The sequence below is a fragment of the Girardinichthys multiradiatus genome, chromosome 6 (assembly GCF_021462225.1).
Source record: "Girardinichthys multiradiatus isolate DD_20200921_A chromosome 6, DD_fGirMul_XY1, whole genome shotgun sequence".
NCBI lineage: Eukaryota > Metazoa > Chordata > Actinopteri > Cyprinodontiformes > Goodeidae > Girardinichthys > Girardinichthys multiradiatus.
In genome coordinates, this window is record NC_061799.1 from 24,052,133 (window position 1) to 24,071,381 (window position 19,249).

Here is a 19,249-nt window from a genome sequence, read left to right on the forward strand (position 1 = left end):
GCCTGGGTAACCTCCAGGTAGTCACCGGTTCAGCTCACTAAGAAGAACAAAGAACAAGTTAAACGTTGTCGAAGGCAAAGTACACATAAACTTAATTAATACGAGGCTGGCTGAGTAGCTACCACAGAGGCTAATACTCGAGCGACGAAATGCTGGCTGCTTCCTGCTTAAGTACTCCAAGACTCAATCACCGAGATGGAAAACACCTGTCTCCACCACTGCTGAGCACTAGCACCTACTAGGAGTCAAAAAACACAGACAAAAACATACAACAGAAACTCCAGCCCCAACAGAATAAAATGTGCTCTTCGTATGGGAAAAAGCAAGAAAGCTTTGAGAGTTTCGTTACAGATGTATGGGCTAATATTGTAAGATTATGTGCCGAAGGAATCAGTTAAAGTCGTTGGATAAAGGTTTTCTTAGACATTAACACTATTACCTACTGGTTGACTTAAATAGGTAATATTGATCATTCTTTATTTTTGAAATATATGGAAATTATACCTTTTCAGGCATAAGTTTTCAGGACACTAGAGATTGAAAGAAAATCTGCATACAAAAATCTTCATCCACATATTATTCCAACATCAAAAGCCCAACCAGGAAAGTATATATATTTACATATTAAAAATAAATATTTACTTAAATGCAAAGCTGAAGTGGGTCATGATATATAGATTTCAGTTTAATTTAGCAAGAGTTCAGAAGTAGATGGACAACCACAGAAAAGCAAGCGCTTTGAAATGCTGACTCGGCTGCTGTCGCTTAATCTACTTGAGGCGTGATTAAAGTTTAATTCATGCCCATCTCCTAATGTTGGCTGGTGTGTGTGTTCCTCGGTAGTGGGTCAGTGAATAGTTTTGAGCTGAGGCCAGGTCTTTTCTCTCTGTCTGGGCCCCACTTTATTCATGCCTGAGGGACACCAGGAGCTGCAAACAACTGAATTTTTCATCAAGGTTACTTCCTGGAGAGATGTGCAAGGCAGTTGTTGCTTTCTCCCGAGGTGTGTTCCTGCCTCATACATAACTTACCCTGCTCTGACCTGCAGCTCTCTCTGGGAGGAGCTGTTTGACCCCGCTCTAGTGGCTACAACAGGGACTGTGGAATGTTTTATTAATCCTGAAGTGTCAACACTGTTTTCCGTATATATGTTAAGTTACACTTTATTGTTTATCAACAGCTTAAAGCACATAAATATGCATTTGTTTGTTTGCTTTAAAGAGAGAGTATGCTATATTTATATATGGAAAAGTACAGTGCCTTGCGAAAGTATTCGGCCCCCTTGAAATTTTCAACCTCTTGCCACATTTCAGGCTTCAAACATAAAGATATAAAATTCTAATTTTTTGTGAAGAATCAACAACAAGTGGGACACAATCGTGAAGTGGAATGAAATTTATTGGATGTGTCAAACTTTTTTAACAAATAAAAAATTGAAAAGTGGGGCGTGCAATATTATTCGGCCACTTTACTTTCAGTGCAGCAAACTCACTCCAGAAGTTCAGTGAGGATCTCTGAATGATCCAATGTTGTCCCAAATGACTGATGATGATAAATAGAATCCACCTGTGTGTAATGAAGTCTCCGTATAAATGCATCTGCTCTGTGATAGTCTCAGGGTTCTGTTCAAACCACAGAGAGCATCATGAAGACCAAGGAACACACCAGGCAGGTCCGAGATACTGTTGTGGAGAAGTTTAAAGCTGGATTTGGATACAAAAAGATTTCCCAAGCTTTAAACATCCCAAGGAGCACTGTGCACGCAATCATATTGAAATGGAAGGAGGATCAGACCACTACAAATCTACCAAGACCCGGCCGTCCCTCTAAACTTTCATCTCAAACAAAGAGAAGACTGATCAGAGATGCAGCCAAGAGGCCCATGATCACTCTGGATGAACTGCAGAGATCTACAGCTGAGGTGGGAGAGTCTGTCCATAGGACAACAATCAGTCATACACTGCACAAATCAGGCCTTTATGGAAGAGTGGCAAGAAGAAATCCATTTCTCAAAGATATCCATAAAAAGTCTCATTTAAAGTTTGCCACAAGCCACCTGGGAGACACATCAAACATGTGGAAGAAGGTGCTCTGGTCAGATGAAACCAAAATCGAACTGTTTGGCCACAATGCAAAACGATTTGTTTGGCGTAAAGCAACACAGCTCATCACCCTGAACACACCATCCCCACTGTCAAACATGGTGGTGGCAGCATCATGGTCTGGGCCTGCTTTTCGTCAGCAGGGACAGGGAAGATGGTCAAAATTGATGGGAAGATGGATGGGGCCAAATACAGGACCATTCTGGAAGAAAACCTGTTGGAGTCTGCAAGAGACCTGAGACTGGGACGGAGATTTATCTTCCAACAAGACAATGATCCAAAACATAAAGCCAAATCTACAATGGAATGGTTCACAAATAAACGTATCCAGGTGTTGGAATGGCCAAGTCAAAGTCCAGACCTGAATCCAATCGAGAATCTGTGGAAAGAGCTGAAGACTGCTGTTCATGAAAGCTCTCCATCCAACCTCACTGAGCTCCAGCTGTTTTGCAAGGAAGAATGGGCAAGAATTTCAGTCTCTCGATTTGAAAAACTGATAGAGACATACCCCAAGAGACTTGCAGCTGTAATTGCAGCAAAGGGTGGCGCTACAAAGTATTAACGCAAGGGGGCAGAATAATATTGCACGCCCCACTTTTCAGTTTTTTATTTGTTAAACAAGTTTGACACATCCAATAAATTTCATTCCACTTCACGATTGTGTCCCACTTGTTGTTTATTCTTCCCAAAAAATTTGATTTTATATCTTTATGTTTGAAGCCTGAAATGTGGCAAGAGGTTGAAAAGTTCAAGGGGGCCGAAAACTTTCGCAAGGCACTGTATATACCCTTTGGTCACCTTTTGTCATGTTACAACCATAAATGGGATTTCTTGCAATGCTATTTGAAAGACCAACACCAGTAGTAAAGTGGAAGGAAAATAATACGCAGTTTTCCAAAATATTTTACAAATAAAACTTAAAAATTTGGTCACACACGGTATTTTGCAAGTAGGCCAACCTTTGGTCTAATCTGACCGGAGCACCTTTGTTCCCCTACATTGCTGGTGGACAACTTTAACGAGACCTCTTCTAGTGTTCTTTTAACCATTGCTTTCTTCTTGTCACTTTTTGTCAACACCTTCTCCCCACTGAGCTGTGGAGCTGGTTGCATTGGATTTCCTCAGTATTATCTGAGCAAACAGGGTTGACTAGCATACAATTTCAAAACTTGATTTGTAAATAATTTTTAAAGTTATGTTTCTTTCACTTCACAAAAATTTTAATTGGTCTAATACAAAATCAAAAGTTTTAGAACACCTTTCTCATTCAATGGGTTTCTTTATGTTTATGACTATTAACACTGTATAGATTCTCACTGAAGTCATCAAAACAGTGAATGAACACATATGCAATTATGTAGCAAGCAACAAATTGTAAAATAACTTTAAACATGTTTTATATTTTATATTTTACATTCCTTAAAGTAGCCGCCCTTTGCTGTGATGACTGAAATATTAACCTTTGGCCATCTCTCAATGAACGTCTGGGAAGTTCTTTCAAAACTCTTTGGAAAACCATTTCAGGTGACCACACTCATGAAGCTCATGGAGAGAATGCCAAGAGAGCAAAGCAGTCATCAAAGCAAAGGGTGGCTATTTTGAGGAATCTAAAATATAAAAATGTTTAGTTATTTCCCACTTTTTGTTTACTACATAATTCCATGTGTGTTTATTTGAAGTTTTGATGCCTTTGGTGAGAATCTACAATTTAAACTGTCATGAAATTAAAGAGACCCATTAGGTGATAAAGTGTATCTAAAACTTTTGACCGGTAGCGTGTATAAATATATAATTTAATATATATAAATATATACATGTATATATACATATATATACATTTATAATATAATGCTTGTATTATGTTGGTTTCTGATAACAACTGCATGATAGTCCTCTGTGCATCTTTCTGTTTTCATCAGAGCAGCCTCACTGGATCCTGGTAAACACAACTCCGCAAATTCAACTACTTTGCTTTTCTGTTGGGAATACCAACATGCTCTACATTAACATTTTTATCCTCTGAAGAACATCTCTGCAGCTTCTGGAGGAAAAACATGCACTATTTATAGGCATATTTTAACATCAAAATTCATTTGCAATTAAAATCAAATCCCAGTTTTTATCAGAATAAAAAAAACTGATAAAATAAATAATGCTTTAGCAACACATTTGGTTTTAATGAAGAGAAAATATGCAATGTCAAATGATCCCCCCCCCCCCCTTGCTCATTAAGGGTACAAGTGCAGCTTTATCTGAAAATCACAATCAGAGTCATAAACAAGGTCTTATTTATCCTGCTTGGATTTTACTTTCCCACCAGCACCCAAGTAGTAAGGTCATTTCTGTTTATTGGCTTACACTGGAATACATTTGAATTTAAAGTGAAAAGAACAAGCTTTTTAGATCATATTTTACAATAATCAATGTTGTTTTGATTTTTAAAACAGAACTAAGAATGCAAGGTGGGAGCTTGTCAGAGACGCTTACACTTACGCGGATCAGCACTTGCAGAAGCATCACAAAGCTGGGCAAAATGTATTGAGAAATTTCTCGTCTTCATTTCTTTAATGCTTTTCTAGAACATTTATATCTCTATAAGACCTAAAAGGGAGCCCTTTTCACATTGTGGTCCTGCTAAACACAGAAGATAAAGCTGAATGGATGTTGGACTGCAGGCTTCCATTTCAGGGCTGTGCTGCACAGTCTTCCCACTCCTGAGTGTCAGACATTATCACCACCGCTACCCTCAACCTCACCCTGCCCCTTGTGACAATTACTAGCCTACCTCCCTATTCAGCACGTAATGAGAAAACTGACTGATCGATTTCTGTCGGCCCAGTGAAAGAAGGCACAGGCCGGCCTCTGAGGCACATAACTGCACTGTGTCCACATTATGAATTGGCTTTTTCCCCCCAAGTGTTAAAAGCAAAAAAATGCAGCTATTAGTGCAAATTGGTGTTGGTACTCCTCTTTTTTTTATGATAATGAATCAAAAAATACATTTCTTCAACATTTGTATTGTTTTCTACTTTTTTTCTAAAGCTCAAAATCACCCATAGGCAAATTTAAATAGCATGCCTTTACAGGTATACAGTTGAGATATTTGTTAAGAAAACTGCAGATATACCCATTAAAACAGAGCTAAGCTCTAACAGGAATAGACTTTGTCTTCCCTTTTTTAATTATTATGAATACTCTGAAGATTTGACATTTAGCACTGGTGGGCAGTCAATGAAACAGTATTCAACCCTTTATATTTCAGAAACACTTTGTATCTCTTTCCTACTTCAAAGCCTACATTAGCCAGAATGCAAGCCAAACACTGACATGGGCTGATTGTTGTGCACACATGTTTTAAAGTAATTGGTATGTTTACCCTACACCAAGGGTCTGCAACCTGTGGCTCTGGAGCCCAATGTGGCTTTGAATAACTTTGGCTAGAAGTGTTGAAGAAGAGATCAGTGATTGTGAAAATTTAACTTTTAGGAACCTAGTTTTAGCAGTGCTTTTTTTTTTTTTTTTGATATATCTGTACAATGATTTTGTTATTCACAAATTTTTCATTTGTTTCAGCAGGTAAAAAATTCGGCGCTTTGTCCCCTTAATTCATCTAAACAAAACAAATTGCTAACAGCAATCGCAGCTAACTGCTAACAAAGTTATAAAACCAAATAATTGAAAGAAAATAGTCTAACTTTCTAGAGTGGGTATTAATAAATTATTTTAAACTTAGATGCTTAATGGCAGCCAGATATAATTGTTTTTATTTACATTTGAAACTAGACCTGTGCGTTTTCTGTTTAACAAGTTAGTTTCTCTGCTACAATAGAAAATTTGAAAGAATAATCTCTGCAGTCTGGCCAAAAATAGCCGTCAAAGCATCTGAATATATCGAGGGGCATGTTATTGGAAAGAAAACAACTAAAGTTACAAGGTTTTTATATATTTTTGACTCACAATAAATAAATAAACAAATAATACATATTCTATTCTATTTAAAGTTTTAATAATGTTTATTGACTTAATACATGCATCTCCAAATCTACTGGTACATCTTAAAAGATGTGAATATTGTGAAAAAAGTGAAACTCCTATATTATATAAATGTATTATACATAGAGTGAAATGTTTCAAACCTTTTTTTTTTTGAGGTCTAGTAGGTTAGAACCACCATCCAGGATGAAATAACAAATATCCCGAAATAATCAACATGGCCCCGAAAATAATTTTCTACTAAATTAATGTCTTCAGAAGAAACCTAATGTGCAATAGAAGGACCAGGAGGAACCATCGTGGAAAGTCAAGCCTCTGCATAGTGCATAACACTGGCAGATTGAAGATGACCTATCAATGACTAGAAGTGGCTGGAGTGAAGGAAAATACACAGGCACCAATCATGGCAGCACAGGAACAGGCATTCAGCACAAGAGCAAAAGAGGCCAGGGTCTATCACACCAGATAGGAACCAAGATGCAAGCTGGTAAAAGATCCCCTTGAAACAGTCCAGCACAAAACAGTTGGGTGGAAGATGCTGACAGGTAAAGCGTACATGGAATACCATAACCAGTGGTGGAAACAGTGTACATAACATCTGTGCCAAGCACAGGTCAGAGGTCATCCACTCAATGTAGGAGACACCACAGAGAGTTTTGAAGAGCAATAGGGCTAAGATCTTGTGGGACATCCAGATCTAGACAGGTAATCAACTAAGGTAATTGGCTAACCAACCAAATATTATGGTGGTGGACTAAGCAGAAAGGACTGCTGAAAGATGTTGCTGTCTAAAGCGACAGCAACATCAAGAAGGAGGAACATAAGAAGCTTGAGAAGTACCATGGGATCAAAGAAGAAATAGAGAAGATGCAGAGAGTCAAGACATAAGTGGTGCCAGTCGCCATCCATGTACTTGGAGTTGTAACCTTCAAACTGAGGGAGTGACTATAGCAGATTCCAGGAAAACACCTATGAGATCTCTGTCCAGATGAGTGCTTTCGCAAAGAAAGCTAAGACAAGCTCCCAGAACCCTGTTAAAGAACCCAAGCTCAATGCAGAACCGCCTGAGTAGATAGGGGGAGTGGCAAGTGTATATTATTTGCTTACTGGATTGGATTGTGGCATCACTGGTGGTTATCTAGTGTGGAAAACTTGTGTGGGCCGTGGTGATGTTTTTATTTCTTCATTTATTGTCAGAGTTGTGATTAAAACTCTACATACTAATACTATTTATGATAATTATTTATGCTGGACGGGTGGGAGTAAACGTGTAAAGTTCTCCCCTCTCCCTATTTTTCATGTTTGTTTGATAAACATTTCCTTTGTCTTTTAGTTTACTAATGTGAAGTAAATAACAAGGTCAGGGTTTTCCATGCCTCATTGTATTGTTATCATTTTTGCTTTTTCTTTGTTTCTGCGCATTGTTTTTTATTTTTTAAATTTGCGCAATAATGGAAGCGCATTTCCCAATCAAGCTTTAAATGTATTACAAAGGTCATACTGGGGGATTTACAAAGGCTGTTTGTATGACTGTGAGAAAAGTTCTGTCCTGCTTAACCCTCTCTTACATTAAAATATGTATACAAGCAGTGGCTGAACTTGTGTGTCCACATGTTTAAGGTAAGACAAACATCATGTTTTTCATTAAAAATACTTTAAGCTCATGAAACAAATTTTTTCCTGCATTATTCCTTGCCAACACCTGCTTCCTTGGCACAACACGCAAAGTAGTATGTTGAGCACATGGACCACACTGAAATAGAATATGCTGAAAATCATGCTGTGTGGCTTTCAAGACCAAGCATTCAACTTCATGAACATGGGCTGCACTTATGGCTGCTTAACGAGCAAAAACTGACTCTAAAACAGACTAATACGTGAATGATGGCAAAGTGGAAAAGACTTCAGCAATATTTTGGTCATAAGTTATAATTTTACAGTGACACATACTCAAAGAAATAAATAAATAAACAAATACAGAAAAAAACTAAATGGGAGGATGTTAAGATGTTAATTAACTTACTGACTAAATGCATTTGTGTTGCCTCTGTCATTTATGAAAATGTCAGCAAACACATCATGACCTGGGAGGTTGAAGCTTCCAGAAAGTCCCACTTAAGACGTTGTGGATGCCAAAAGGTGGGGGGCATTCTTAATTGACTTTTCCTATATGTCAAACGACATAGGGTGATTTTTTATCTGGTATTTTCATAAATACAAAAACTCACTTTGTTTTTTGATACTCAGGAGGTTTTATTTTCTATTTTGAATTATCATCGTTATTAATCAGATAAGCAGGCCTTGTGCTTACATTGGCCAATAGTGGTGCTAAGCATGTGGCCACCTGGAACACGCTGATGTTTTTCAGGATGAGCTGTAATATACATTTTACCCAACATGTAGCGTTGTCATTACTGCCACTTTCTGAAAACACAGGGATGTAACATATTTTTGTTTGGCAGGTTATTGTGTTGCAATATTTCAATAATCTGGGTTAAAGAGCAACTTCACATCATTGAAGCAGAGGTGCAATGAGTAGAGATGTATGATGCTCTTCTTCGGAAAAGGTGTTTAGATCCGCCTGCATTTTCTGTAAATGCAGGCGGATCAATTTGACATCTTTAGGTTATTTGAATCTTATTTAAAGAAATGGTTTAATGCCAGCCAGATATGTCAACCCTAATTAATGCCATATTAAGTGTCAATGTATTTATTTATTTTGCAGAAATTGGTCTGTGTTGTTAGTGCTGTAAGGTGTTGATTGTAATCTAAATGGATGAAAGCTTTAAACTTTATTGCAATTTATTTTTATTTCTCTTGTCATTTTCAGCTGGTTTAAGATACAAAATGTTGATTGAGTTTTCTATTTATTATCTTACATTTAAACTATGTTGTTGTTGTTTTTTTTTCTTAGGGTGACTTTGTAACACCTGTCCAGGGACAACAGATGACAAATAGCCTTTAGATAACTGACACATTTACTTTACTTGTTCATCAATGTGAACTATCCCTGTCAAATAAAAAAGGAAACATCCTTTGTGGGAATACATGACTATATTCAGAACGCCAGATATAACTTTAACTTCTATCTTTAGGCAGACACAATGGGGTCCTAACCTCAGAACAACCTGACCAAAGTGGTGCCATCTGAGGTCTTTCAGTCTTTTAGCCTCTCCAAGATTTACTCATCTTATAAATGTTTAGGTTTACCCATCTGTACATATAAACTAATGGGTCAAATCAGGGAACTCCTGCTTTAATTAGCAATAAATGTGGTTGAATAAGTCCCAAAAAACCCAACAAGTACAGGTCCTTCTCAAAATATTAGCATATTGTGATAAAGTTCATTATTTTCCATAATGTCATGATGAAAATTTAACATTCATATATTTTAGATTCATTGCACACGAACTGAAATATTTCAGGTCTTTTATTGTCTTAATACGGATGATTTTGGCATACAGCTCATGAAAACCCAAAATTCCTATCTCACAAAATTAGCATATTTCATCCGACCAATAAAAGAAAAGTGTTTTTAATACAAAAAACGTCAACCTTCAAATAATCATGTACAGTTATGCACTCAATACTTGGTCGGGAATCCTTTTGCAGAAATGACTGCTTCAATGCAGCGTGGCATGGAGGCAATCAGCCTGTAGCACTGCTGAGGTCTTAAGGAGGCCCAGGATGCTTCGATAGCGGCCTTTAGCTCATCCAGAGTGTTGGGTCTTGAGTCTCTCAACGTTCTCTTCACAATATCCCACAGATTCTCTATGGGGTTCAGGTCAGGAGAGTTGGCAGGCCAATTGAGCACAGTGATAGCATGGTCAGTAAACCATTTACCAGTGGTTTTGGCACTGTGAGCAGGTGCCAGGTCGTGCTGAAAAATGAAATCTTCATCTCCATAAAGCTGTTCAGCAGATGGAAGCATGAAGTGCTCCAAAATCTCCTGATAGCTAGCTGCATTGACCCTGCCCTTGATAAAACACAGTGGACCAACACCAGCAGCTGACACGGCACCCCAGACCATCACTGACTGTGGGTACTTGACACTGGACTTCTGGCATTTTGGCATTTCCTTCTCCCCAGTCTTCCTCCAGACTCTGGCACCTTGATTTCTGAATGACATGCAGAATTTGCTTTCATCCGGAAAAAGTACTTTGGACCACTGAGCAACAGTCCAGTGCTGCTTCTCTGTAGCCCAGGTCAGGCGCTTCTGCCGCTGTTTCTGGTTCAAAAGTGGCTTGACCTGGGGAATGCGGCACCTGTAGCCCATTTCCTGCACACGCCTGTGCACGGTGGCTCTGGATGTTTCTACTCCAGACTCAGTCCACTGCTTCCGCAGGTCCCCCAAGGTCTGGAATTGGCCCTTCTCCACAATCTTCCTCAGGGTCCGGTCACCTCTTCTCGTTGTGCAGCGTTTTCTGCCACACGTTTTCCTTCCCACAGACTTCCCACTGAGGTGCCTTGATACAGCACTCTGGGAACAGCCTATTCGTTCAGAAATTTCTTTCTGTGTCTTACCATCTTGCTTGAGGGTGTCAATAGTGGCCTTCTGGACAGCAGTCAGGTCGGCAGTCTTACCCATGATTGGGGTTTTGAGTGATGAACCAGGCTGGGAGTTTTAAAGGCCTCAGGAATCTTTTGCAGGTGTTTAGAGTTAACTCGTTGATTCAGATGATTAGGTTCATAGCTCGTTTAGAGACCCTTTAATGATATGCTAATTTTGTGAGATAGGAATTTTGGGTTTTCATGAGCTGTATGCCAAAATCATCCGTATTAAGACAATAAAAGACCTGAAATATTTCAGTTAGTGTGCAATGAATCTAAAATATATGAATGTTAAATTTTCATCATGACATTATGGAAAATAATGAACTTTATCACAATATGCTAATATTTTGAGAAGGACCTGTACTATGTTGTGGACAGCGCTGGATCTAGGAAGAAGTAGGGTTGATAGTTAGAAACACATAAACGGTTTAATAGGCTTTATCCACATAAAAATAGATTCTTTCTAATTCATTTTTATATTTGTCCTTTTTAGGAGGTTTCTTATACATGTGATATCACGTTTTGTAAATGTATTCATCCATATAAATACAAAAATGGATCCATAATGTTCTAGTAACTATGCCAGTCCTGTATGTGGCGATGTGACCCAGTCACTGACATTCACCAAAAACGAAGAAGAAGGTGTGGAACATGTGGGTTTAATGCTTGCTGTTTTGTCTGACGTGCTTGAGGTCCATGGCTTAATCAGAGTGGTTGAGGGGTTGGGTGGTAATACAGTATCAATCCTAAAGAGGATTCCATGATAGGCTAATCTTTAAAAACAAAACAACCTTTTGTTGTGATGTGTTGGTTCTGTAAATTGCTGTTGCCCAGCAATGGGAGGGAACAAGGACTGAACTACACTCAGAGAACAGAAAAGACCAGTAAAACCTCTGAATCTCAGAATGCACAGAATTAACCCATTTTCAAGACAGCTCCCAGGAGGGAGGAGTCACACCTGAAATTCCCATGATCTAATCTCTGCAACTTTTTACTGGTTTCAGTTTTGTGCTTATTTGTTCCTTTTTATTATTGTCTTCTCGTAGTTTATTACGTTTCCTTATTGATAAAATTTTTACATAGTAGTATGTTTAAATGTTTCCAGTCTAGTTAGAGTTTGTTGACTGAAGTATTTTAACTGGAAAATACTGTAACACAAAAAACGTCTTGTTTGGATGCTTATTTATTTCTTAATTGCTTTGATGATTTAGTTTGATGCTTCAGAGACAGGTTTACCTGCACTCAGATTTTTGAAGAGTGGCTTAAAATGAATGCACCTGGATTTAATCTAATGCACACTTGAATTTATTCTAAAAATATTTGATTGTTTTTGGAATTTTATTGTCTAAGAAAGACAGAAAGCAAATTAGGATTCATTCATTTTTCTTTATGTAGGACTAAATGCACGTGACAATAAATTTGAACTTGACATACAGGTCCTTCTCAAAAAATTAGCATATTGTGATAAAGTTCATTATTTTCCATAATGTCATGATGAAAATTTAACATTCATATATTTTAGATTCATTGCACACTAACTGAAATATTTCAAGTCTTTCATTGTCTTAATACGGATGATTGTGGCATACAGCTCATGAAAACCCAAAATTCCTATCTCACAAAATTAACATATCATTAAAAGGGTCTCTAAACGAGCTTTGAACCTAATCATCTGAATCAACGAGTTAACTCTAAACACCTGCAAAAGATTCCTGAGGCCTTTAAAACTCCCAGCCTGGTTCATCACTCCAAACCCCAATCATGGGTAAGACTGCCGACCTGACTGCTGTCCAGAAGGCCACTATTGACACCCTCAAGCAAGAGGGTAAGACACAGAAAGAAATTTCTGAACGAATAGGCTGTTCCCAGAGTGCTGTATCAAGGCACCTCAGTGGGAAGTCTGTGGGAAGGAAAAAGTGTGGCAGAAAACGCTGCACAACGAGAAGAGGTGACCGGACCCTGAGGAAGATTGTGGAGAAGGGCCGATTCCAGACCTTGGGGGACCTGCGGAACTAGTGGACTGAGTCTGGAGTAGAAACATCCAGAGCCACCGTGCACAGGCGTGTGCAGGAAATGGGCAACAGGTGCCGCATTCCCCAGGTCAAGCCACTTTTGAACCAGAAACAGTGGCAGAAGCGCCTGACCTGGGCTACAGAGAAGCAGCACTGGACTGTTGCTCAGTGGTCCAAAGTACTTTTTTCGGATGAAAGCAAATTCTGCATGTCATTCGGATTTCAAGGTGCCAGAGTCTGGAGGAAGACTGAGGAGAAGGAAATGCCAAAATGCCAGAAGTCCAGTGTCAAGTACCCACAGTCAGTGATGGTCTGGGGTGCCGTGTCAGCTGCTGGTGTTGGTCCACTGTGTTTTATCAAGGGCAGGGTCAATGCAGCTAGCTATCAGGAGATTTTGGAGCACTTCATGCTTCCATCTGCTGAAAAGCTTTATGGAGATGAAGATTTCATTTTTCAGCACGACCTGGCACCTGCTCACAGTGCCAAAACCACTGGTAAATGGTTTACTGACCATGGTATCACTATGCTCAATTGGCCTGCCAACTCTCCTGACCTGAACCCCATAGAGAATCTGTGGGATATTGTGAAGAGAACGTTGAGAGACTCAAGACCCAACACTCTGGATGAGCTAAAGGCCGCTATCGAAGCATCCTGGGCCTCCATAAGACCTCAGCAGTGCCATAGGCTGATTGCCTCCATGCCACGCCGCATTGAAGCAGTCATTTCTGCAAAAGGATTCCCGACCAAGTATTGAGTGCATAACTGTACATGATTATTTGAAGGTTGACGTTTTTTGTATTAAAAACACTTTTCTTTTATTGGTCGGATGAAATATGCTAATTTTGTGAGATAGGAATTTTGGGTTTTCATGAGCTGTATGCCAAAATCATCCATATTAAGACAATGAAAGACCTGAAATATTTCAGTTAGTGTGCAATGAATCTAAAATATATGAATGTTAAATTTTCATCAGTACATTATAGAAAATAATGAACATTATCACAATATGCTAATTTTTTGAGAAGGACCTGTAGTATCAATGGGAAAAAACAGTTGTGTCTTTAATCTAAGGTTAGAAATCTATTAGACAGCCTCCAAATAGGGCAACACAAACTTTTTTTAGTATTCTAATACCATGACAATAAAGTATTTCATGAGTTAATGTATCTTTTTGGTAATACATTTATCACTGCCTACATATACAACCTCACAAACACAATTACTGCCTTAAACATACCCAATAGCCCCTTTTCCATTGCCAGTAGAAAGCCCTTGGTTTTTGCAAAGCCCCAGGCTTTGGAAAGCCCAGGTCATGTTTCGCTACAAATTTACCCAGGTAATTTCAACGGCCCTACTCTGGAGTAGGTCTTTTCAGCCTTAGCTGGGATTTGCTAAAGGGGTGAAGTTGTGTGCAGTGAGGCTTGGCACCTGCAGCAGCTGTAATGGCATAGGTTACTATACAAATTAATTGATTTTATACTATTTATTTGTCACAAGAAGTAGTTTTAGGATGTTTTTAAGCGAGAAAGTTGACTTCAAAACTTTATCTGTGCAGTCAGTTCATCAACAATGAGCCTAAATTTAGATGTTTTTTCTGAGTTTTCAGAGCAGCGGAGCTTCACTTACAGGCTGATCTGGCTGTTAAGCCAACCAGGCAACAGGACTGGGACTTCCCCACCAAGTGCAACCTGATCTCAGCCTTGTACTCTGGGATTTCCTGCTACTTGTTATCTGTGGCGCTGAAAGTGAATATAAAGCATTTAGTAGGTATGTGGTGAATAACTGCAAGAACTAGAATATAAAATGTAATATTTCTCGCCAGAAATTTGTGACATATTACGTTATTGTTGGCATTAATTATTAACTATTTTGTCACAGTTCTGTAAGACAAAGGTTTCAATGCAGTGCTGATGATCAGCACTTAACGTTTTCCATGTACATACAAAAATAAAAAATTTTCTAAGATTGTCTTTTCATGTAAACCTAACAGTAGAGTATAAACTCTTTAATATTTTTAATTTTTCATAGTTTTATGCAGACGGCTCTGCAGGAGAAGAGACCACAGTTCCAGGCTCCGTGATCCTGCCATTCTCTGCTCTACTCTATGCATCTTCTACTTTATATAAAAATTTGCTTATGAATAGACAGTCAATGTATCAATTGCCTGTAATTCTGGACTGATTATCAGTTTTTTGTATTCTAATAAATAACATTTTTACTAAAATAATGTTCTGTAGTTATCTGATATAAGTTTACCTGATGATAATAAAAGACAAATAAGTGTGTTAATAGTAGTTATTGTAAATGAATCATGCAGTTGTAAAGCAGCAACTCTGGCCAGATGCAGGTTGGTAAAGAATTTAATGTAAAATAAAATAATGATTTAAACTTTTCCGGCTAATGGATCCAGTGCAACTTAAGGAATATTGGAAGGAATTAATTAACTGTATAACTCTAAAGCTGCTCATCATCTTGTTGAAACAAAAATGTATTGCAGTTTTTTTCACAACTTCCCCATCATTAGGCTGATTTAAATAAAAGGTCCGGGCCTCTCTGGGCAATGGAAAAAGAATGTACGAGATTCCCTGGGATTCCTGTTACCTGGGTAAAACAAATACTGGGGCTTTAAATCCTGAGGCTGTCGGTGGAAAAGGGGATCATTTTAAATAGGTTGGTCGTTCAAGTACAACAGTAACATTAAGTAGAGCAATTGTACCTCTAGATAATTAGTTTCAGTTTTATTCTGAGAAATGGCAATATTTATTGATGCTTTCATAGAAGCTCCACTGGGAATACAAATTTAACAACCTAAGTATTCTTTGTCATACTTCGGAGTTGGTTTGGACCAAAATGCAAGCAAGCACTTGGGAGCCACATGGTGTGATTTAATCTTCACTCTTCTTTAAATAATTATAATCGAAGGACTTACATAAATTATCAAACATCAAAAAGGAGGCAGGAGACATAAGGAAGACAACAGGTAAGAAACAAAAGGAACCAGCAAGGAGTGTAGCAAACAAACCAGTTAATAAACAGAGGGAGTTGGAGTATGAACCAATGAGGGAGGAAGGCAGGTAATCAGATGAAAGTGGTAACAGGTGCGCAGGCCAGGTGAAGGGAACTGAGGAAATAGGTTGTTATAGTAACTAATGTGAGACTGAGGCATGGGAGAAACTAAACTAGACATAACCTACAAATGAAAACAAACCTGAGGGTAATAAACCTAGAAGCTAGAAAGGAAAAATAGAAATAAACTCTAGGAAGAACTAAACCAGAGGACATGGGGAAAAACTAGACTCAGGGAATAACCAACTGAGTAACAACAAAGGGGTCTAAGGCCAAAGGGGAAAAAGAACAAATAAACTAGAAGAATGCAGCAAGAATAAATAAACCTAACAGTAAACAAGCACAGAAACACTAACCAAGAAACTAAAATAGAAAAACCAAAGAAGAAAAATAAACAAAGAGAACTGTAATAATAATCAGTCAGTCATTTTCTACCACTTATTCCATAGTGGGTCACAGGGGAGCTGGTGCCTAACTCCAGCAGTCTATGGGCAAGAGGCAGGGTACACCCTGGACAGGTCACCAGTCCATCACAGGGCAACACACAAACAACCATGCACACACTCATTCATACACCTAAGGGCAATTTAGAGTTACCAAATAACCTAACAGGCATGTCTTTGGACTGTGGGAGGAAGCCAGAGTACCCAGTGAGAACCCACACATGCACAGGGAGAACATGCAAACTCCATGCAGAAAGACCCTCAGATGGGAATTGAACCCAGGACCTTCTTGCTGCAAGGCAACAGTGCTACCAACTGCGCCACCATGCAGCCTGTAATAATAATAACAATAATAATTATTATTATTATTATTACCATAGGAAGCAATAAATAAGAAAGCGACCACCAAGGGAACTATGGGCGAGGGGAGAAAGAACTACTAAAAGCAGGAGAGAGAACGAGAACAAAACTAACATCAGGGTTACTGAAGGATTAAACAAACATAACTACTAAACCCAAAGGAATAGAAACACCTAACTGAAAAGTAAACAAACACAAAAACAAAACAAAGTCCAAAATGGCACATACTGACATTCTTAACCTTGCGGGCAGTTTGTGAGGTTTGCAAACATCCTTAATTTGAGTTTAGCATTATTTTGATAAAGAGTAATTCTTATCTTGTTCATTTCTTTAGGTAATGACAAACAATAAGACGATTGCTTAACCCTACCTCCAAATATTTTCAATTACATATAGTCAATACATACAATCATAGGTCTATTTACACAGAAAGTATTATACATTATTTTATGAAGGCCAAAAGCCAACCCTAGTATATTGGTTATCTAACATAAATCCAAGTATTTTGTGAAACTTCCATTTATTAAAAAAAAAAATGTACATATATATCTATATATCTATTTTGGGGCCCACGAAGTCATAGGTCCCCAGGCTTAATAAACCCTTCGTTAAAATACGACCCTGGTTGTGGATGCCAAAGGTATATAAATACGCTGATGCCTGTCGTGGATTACTATTACAACTCAAGGCTCATGAGATGCTCTTCACAAACAGCAGCATGTTTCAATAAATCCATCTTGATTTATTATTCCTTTGACTGATTATACGAATGTAAATATTCAGCAGGAAAATATATAGTCTGGGTGACAGAGTGTCTTTTGCAAGCACCACCATGCCGCACTGCTGGGTCAGAGCTCCATTGCCACTCACAATTATTTATTAGGCAACATATTCACTCTCTATCCATCACCGCATTGCCACCCGGCCCGGTCACATCTCTTAATGTTTATTACAGTGTCCCATCTTCCACCAGGAGGATGATTGACGCTTTCAGAAAGAACCGAGGTGGGACTTGCGCGCTGCTTTCTCTCCAATCGTGGCTCGAAGGGGGCGGAGGCTCTTCATCCCATACTCTGATTATGAGTCAGTTACCAGACATAAGCGAAACAATAACAGTTGGTGGGCTACTTTGCGCTCTGATCCTTCACCGGCAAGTCGAGTCTTTCAGTGCGTTTTTGGCGCATCAAGCTCCAGATTATAGGCAGTCGACAGCGGAGGAGCAAAACGCGCTCCACTTTTAATCAGATTAGGAACGTTTAATGTTCAATCCTGTTTTCCTTTCGTCCCTACAGTAGCGGTGCAGGAGTGGCCACAGCCAAAAGCAGCGATTCAGATCAGATTTCACCTAAACCAGCTGGGAGAGAGACCGACAGAGAGGGAGAGAGAGATCGGAGAAGAGAAAAGAGAAGAGAAGAGAAGAGAGAGGGTTTGTCAGTCTCCCTCCTCCCAAATCCAGAAAAGCTTACCAAGGAAAAAAGGAGGAGTGTCTGGGCTCAGATAGACGCGAGGAATCTAGAGGAATTTCCCGAGGATATTTTCTCTTCCTTTCCCCCTCCTCTTCACATCAAATTAAAAACAACAACAAAAAAGTTGGAGGGGAGGCAGCGGGGACCGTGGTCAGGGATGGACGAGCAGCCGCGGCTGATGCACTCCCACGGGGTAGGCATGGCCGGACACCCCGGCCTGGCGCAGCATATGCAGGATGGCACGCCGGGGACGGACGGAGAGGGAAGAAAGCAGGACATCGGAGACATATTACAGCAAATAATGACCATCACAGACCAAAGCCTAGACGAAGCGCAGGCGAGGTGAGACTCAACTGAAAGCACTCGTGTTATTTATCGGAAAAGAGGGAAATATCAGAGGAAGGGGGAGAGATAACAGTGGCTTGTAACAGAACTGCCTGTAAAGGAAAGCAATATCGCCCACTGAAGTGCCGAGACTGCGCGAAAGAGACAAAAGACCCTTAAAAACTTGAATATTTTATAATCTGACAACTTTTGTGTGATTATTTCCTACCAGAATTATTAATTAGTGCCTGATTATTGCGGATTAAGAAAAAGACATGTTTTATCTGTGAAGGGACTTGGCAGCTCAGTTACTCTCAGAGCCTTAATTGTTACAAAGGAGCTTACATTGTAATCCTGTGCTGTAATAACAGGATGCAGATCCTTTTCTATGGTTTACACCCAGCACTAAAAATAAAGACGGAAAATTAAGGAAATAAAACATGTAAATGCCTAAGAAATTGTGTGTAACTGGATAGATTTTGTTTCATGTGTGTGTTATAAAAATATCTAGATATACCATATTGAGCATTGCTAATTTGAAAATTAGTCATGAATTATAGAGATGCACCAATAAGGCTGTTCCTTGCCTGTGCTGATTTTCAGTTTTGGTTGAGATGTACCCTGCCGATTCCAATTTTACTGATATTTTTCTGTCTGCAACTTTTTTTTCCTCTGTTTACTCCATCCAGCATAAGGCAAGACATGTTTACTTATATAGCACGTTTTAGCAACCAGATAATTCAAAGTGATTTGCATATTGAAAAAACGTAAAGCATAAAAGACAATAAAATATGCTACCACTTCAGTAATGTAGGTAGTAATTATGAATCCAAAAGAAAATAATTACAAGACTATCCACATTTATAGATAAAACCATTTGTCTGATTTTAATTATTTGCAAAAAAAGTGCATCAAAACAGTGATGGGAG

At 38.8% G+C, this 19,249-nt stretch overlaps 1 protein-coding gene across 4 annotated transcripts in view; it reads left to right on the forward strand.

Moving 5' to 3' along the window:
• The first annotated feature begins 17,618 nt into the window (after window positions 1-17,618).
• Window positions 17,619-19,249, forward strand: part of pbx1a (pre-B-cell leukemia homeobox 1a) — an 80,817-nt gene continuing 79,186 nt past the window's right edge. For 2 of the 4 annotated variants that reach the window (XR_007038701.1, XM_047368299.1), the window contains exon 1: window positions 17,620-18,338. Coding sequence is in view for 3 of the 4 variants with exons in the window: in XM_047368299.1 (XP_047224255.1) it covers window positions 18,154-18,338 (185 nt within the window). In the remaining variant the exon portion in view is untranslated. Of the gene's footprint in view, window positions 18,339-19,249 lie in introns of all 4 variants that reach the window. The other 2 variants (XM_047368298.1, XM_047368301.1) reach the window with 2 other exon arrangements.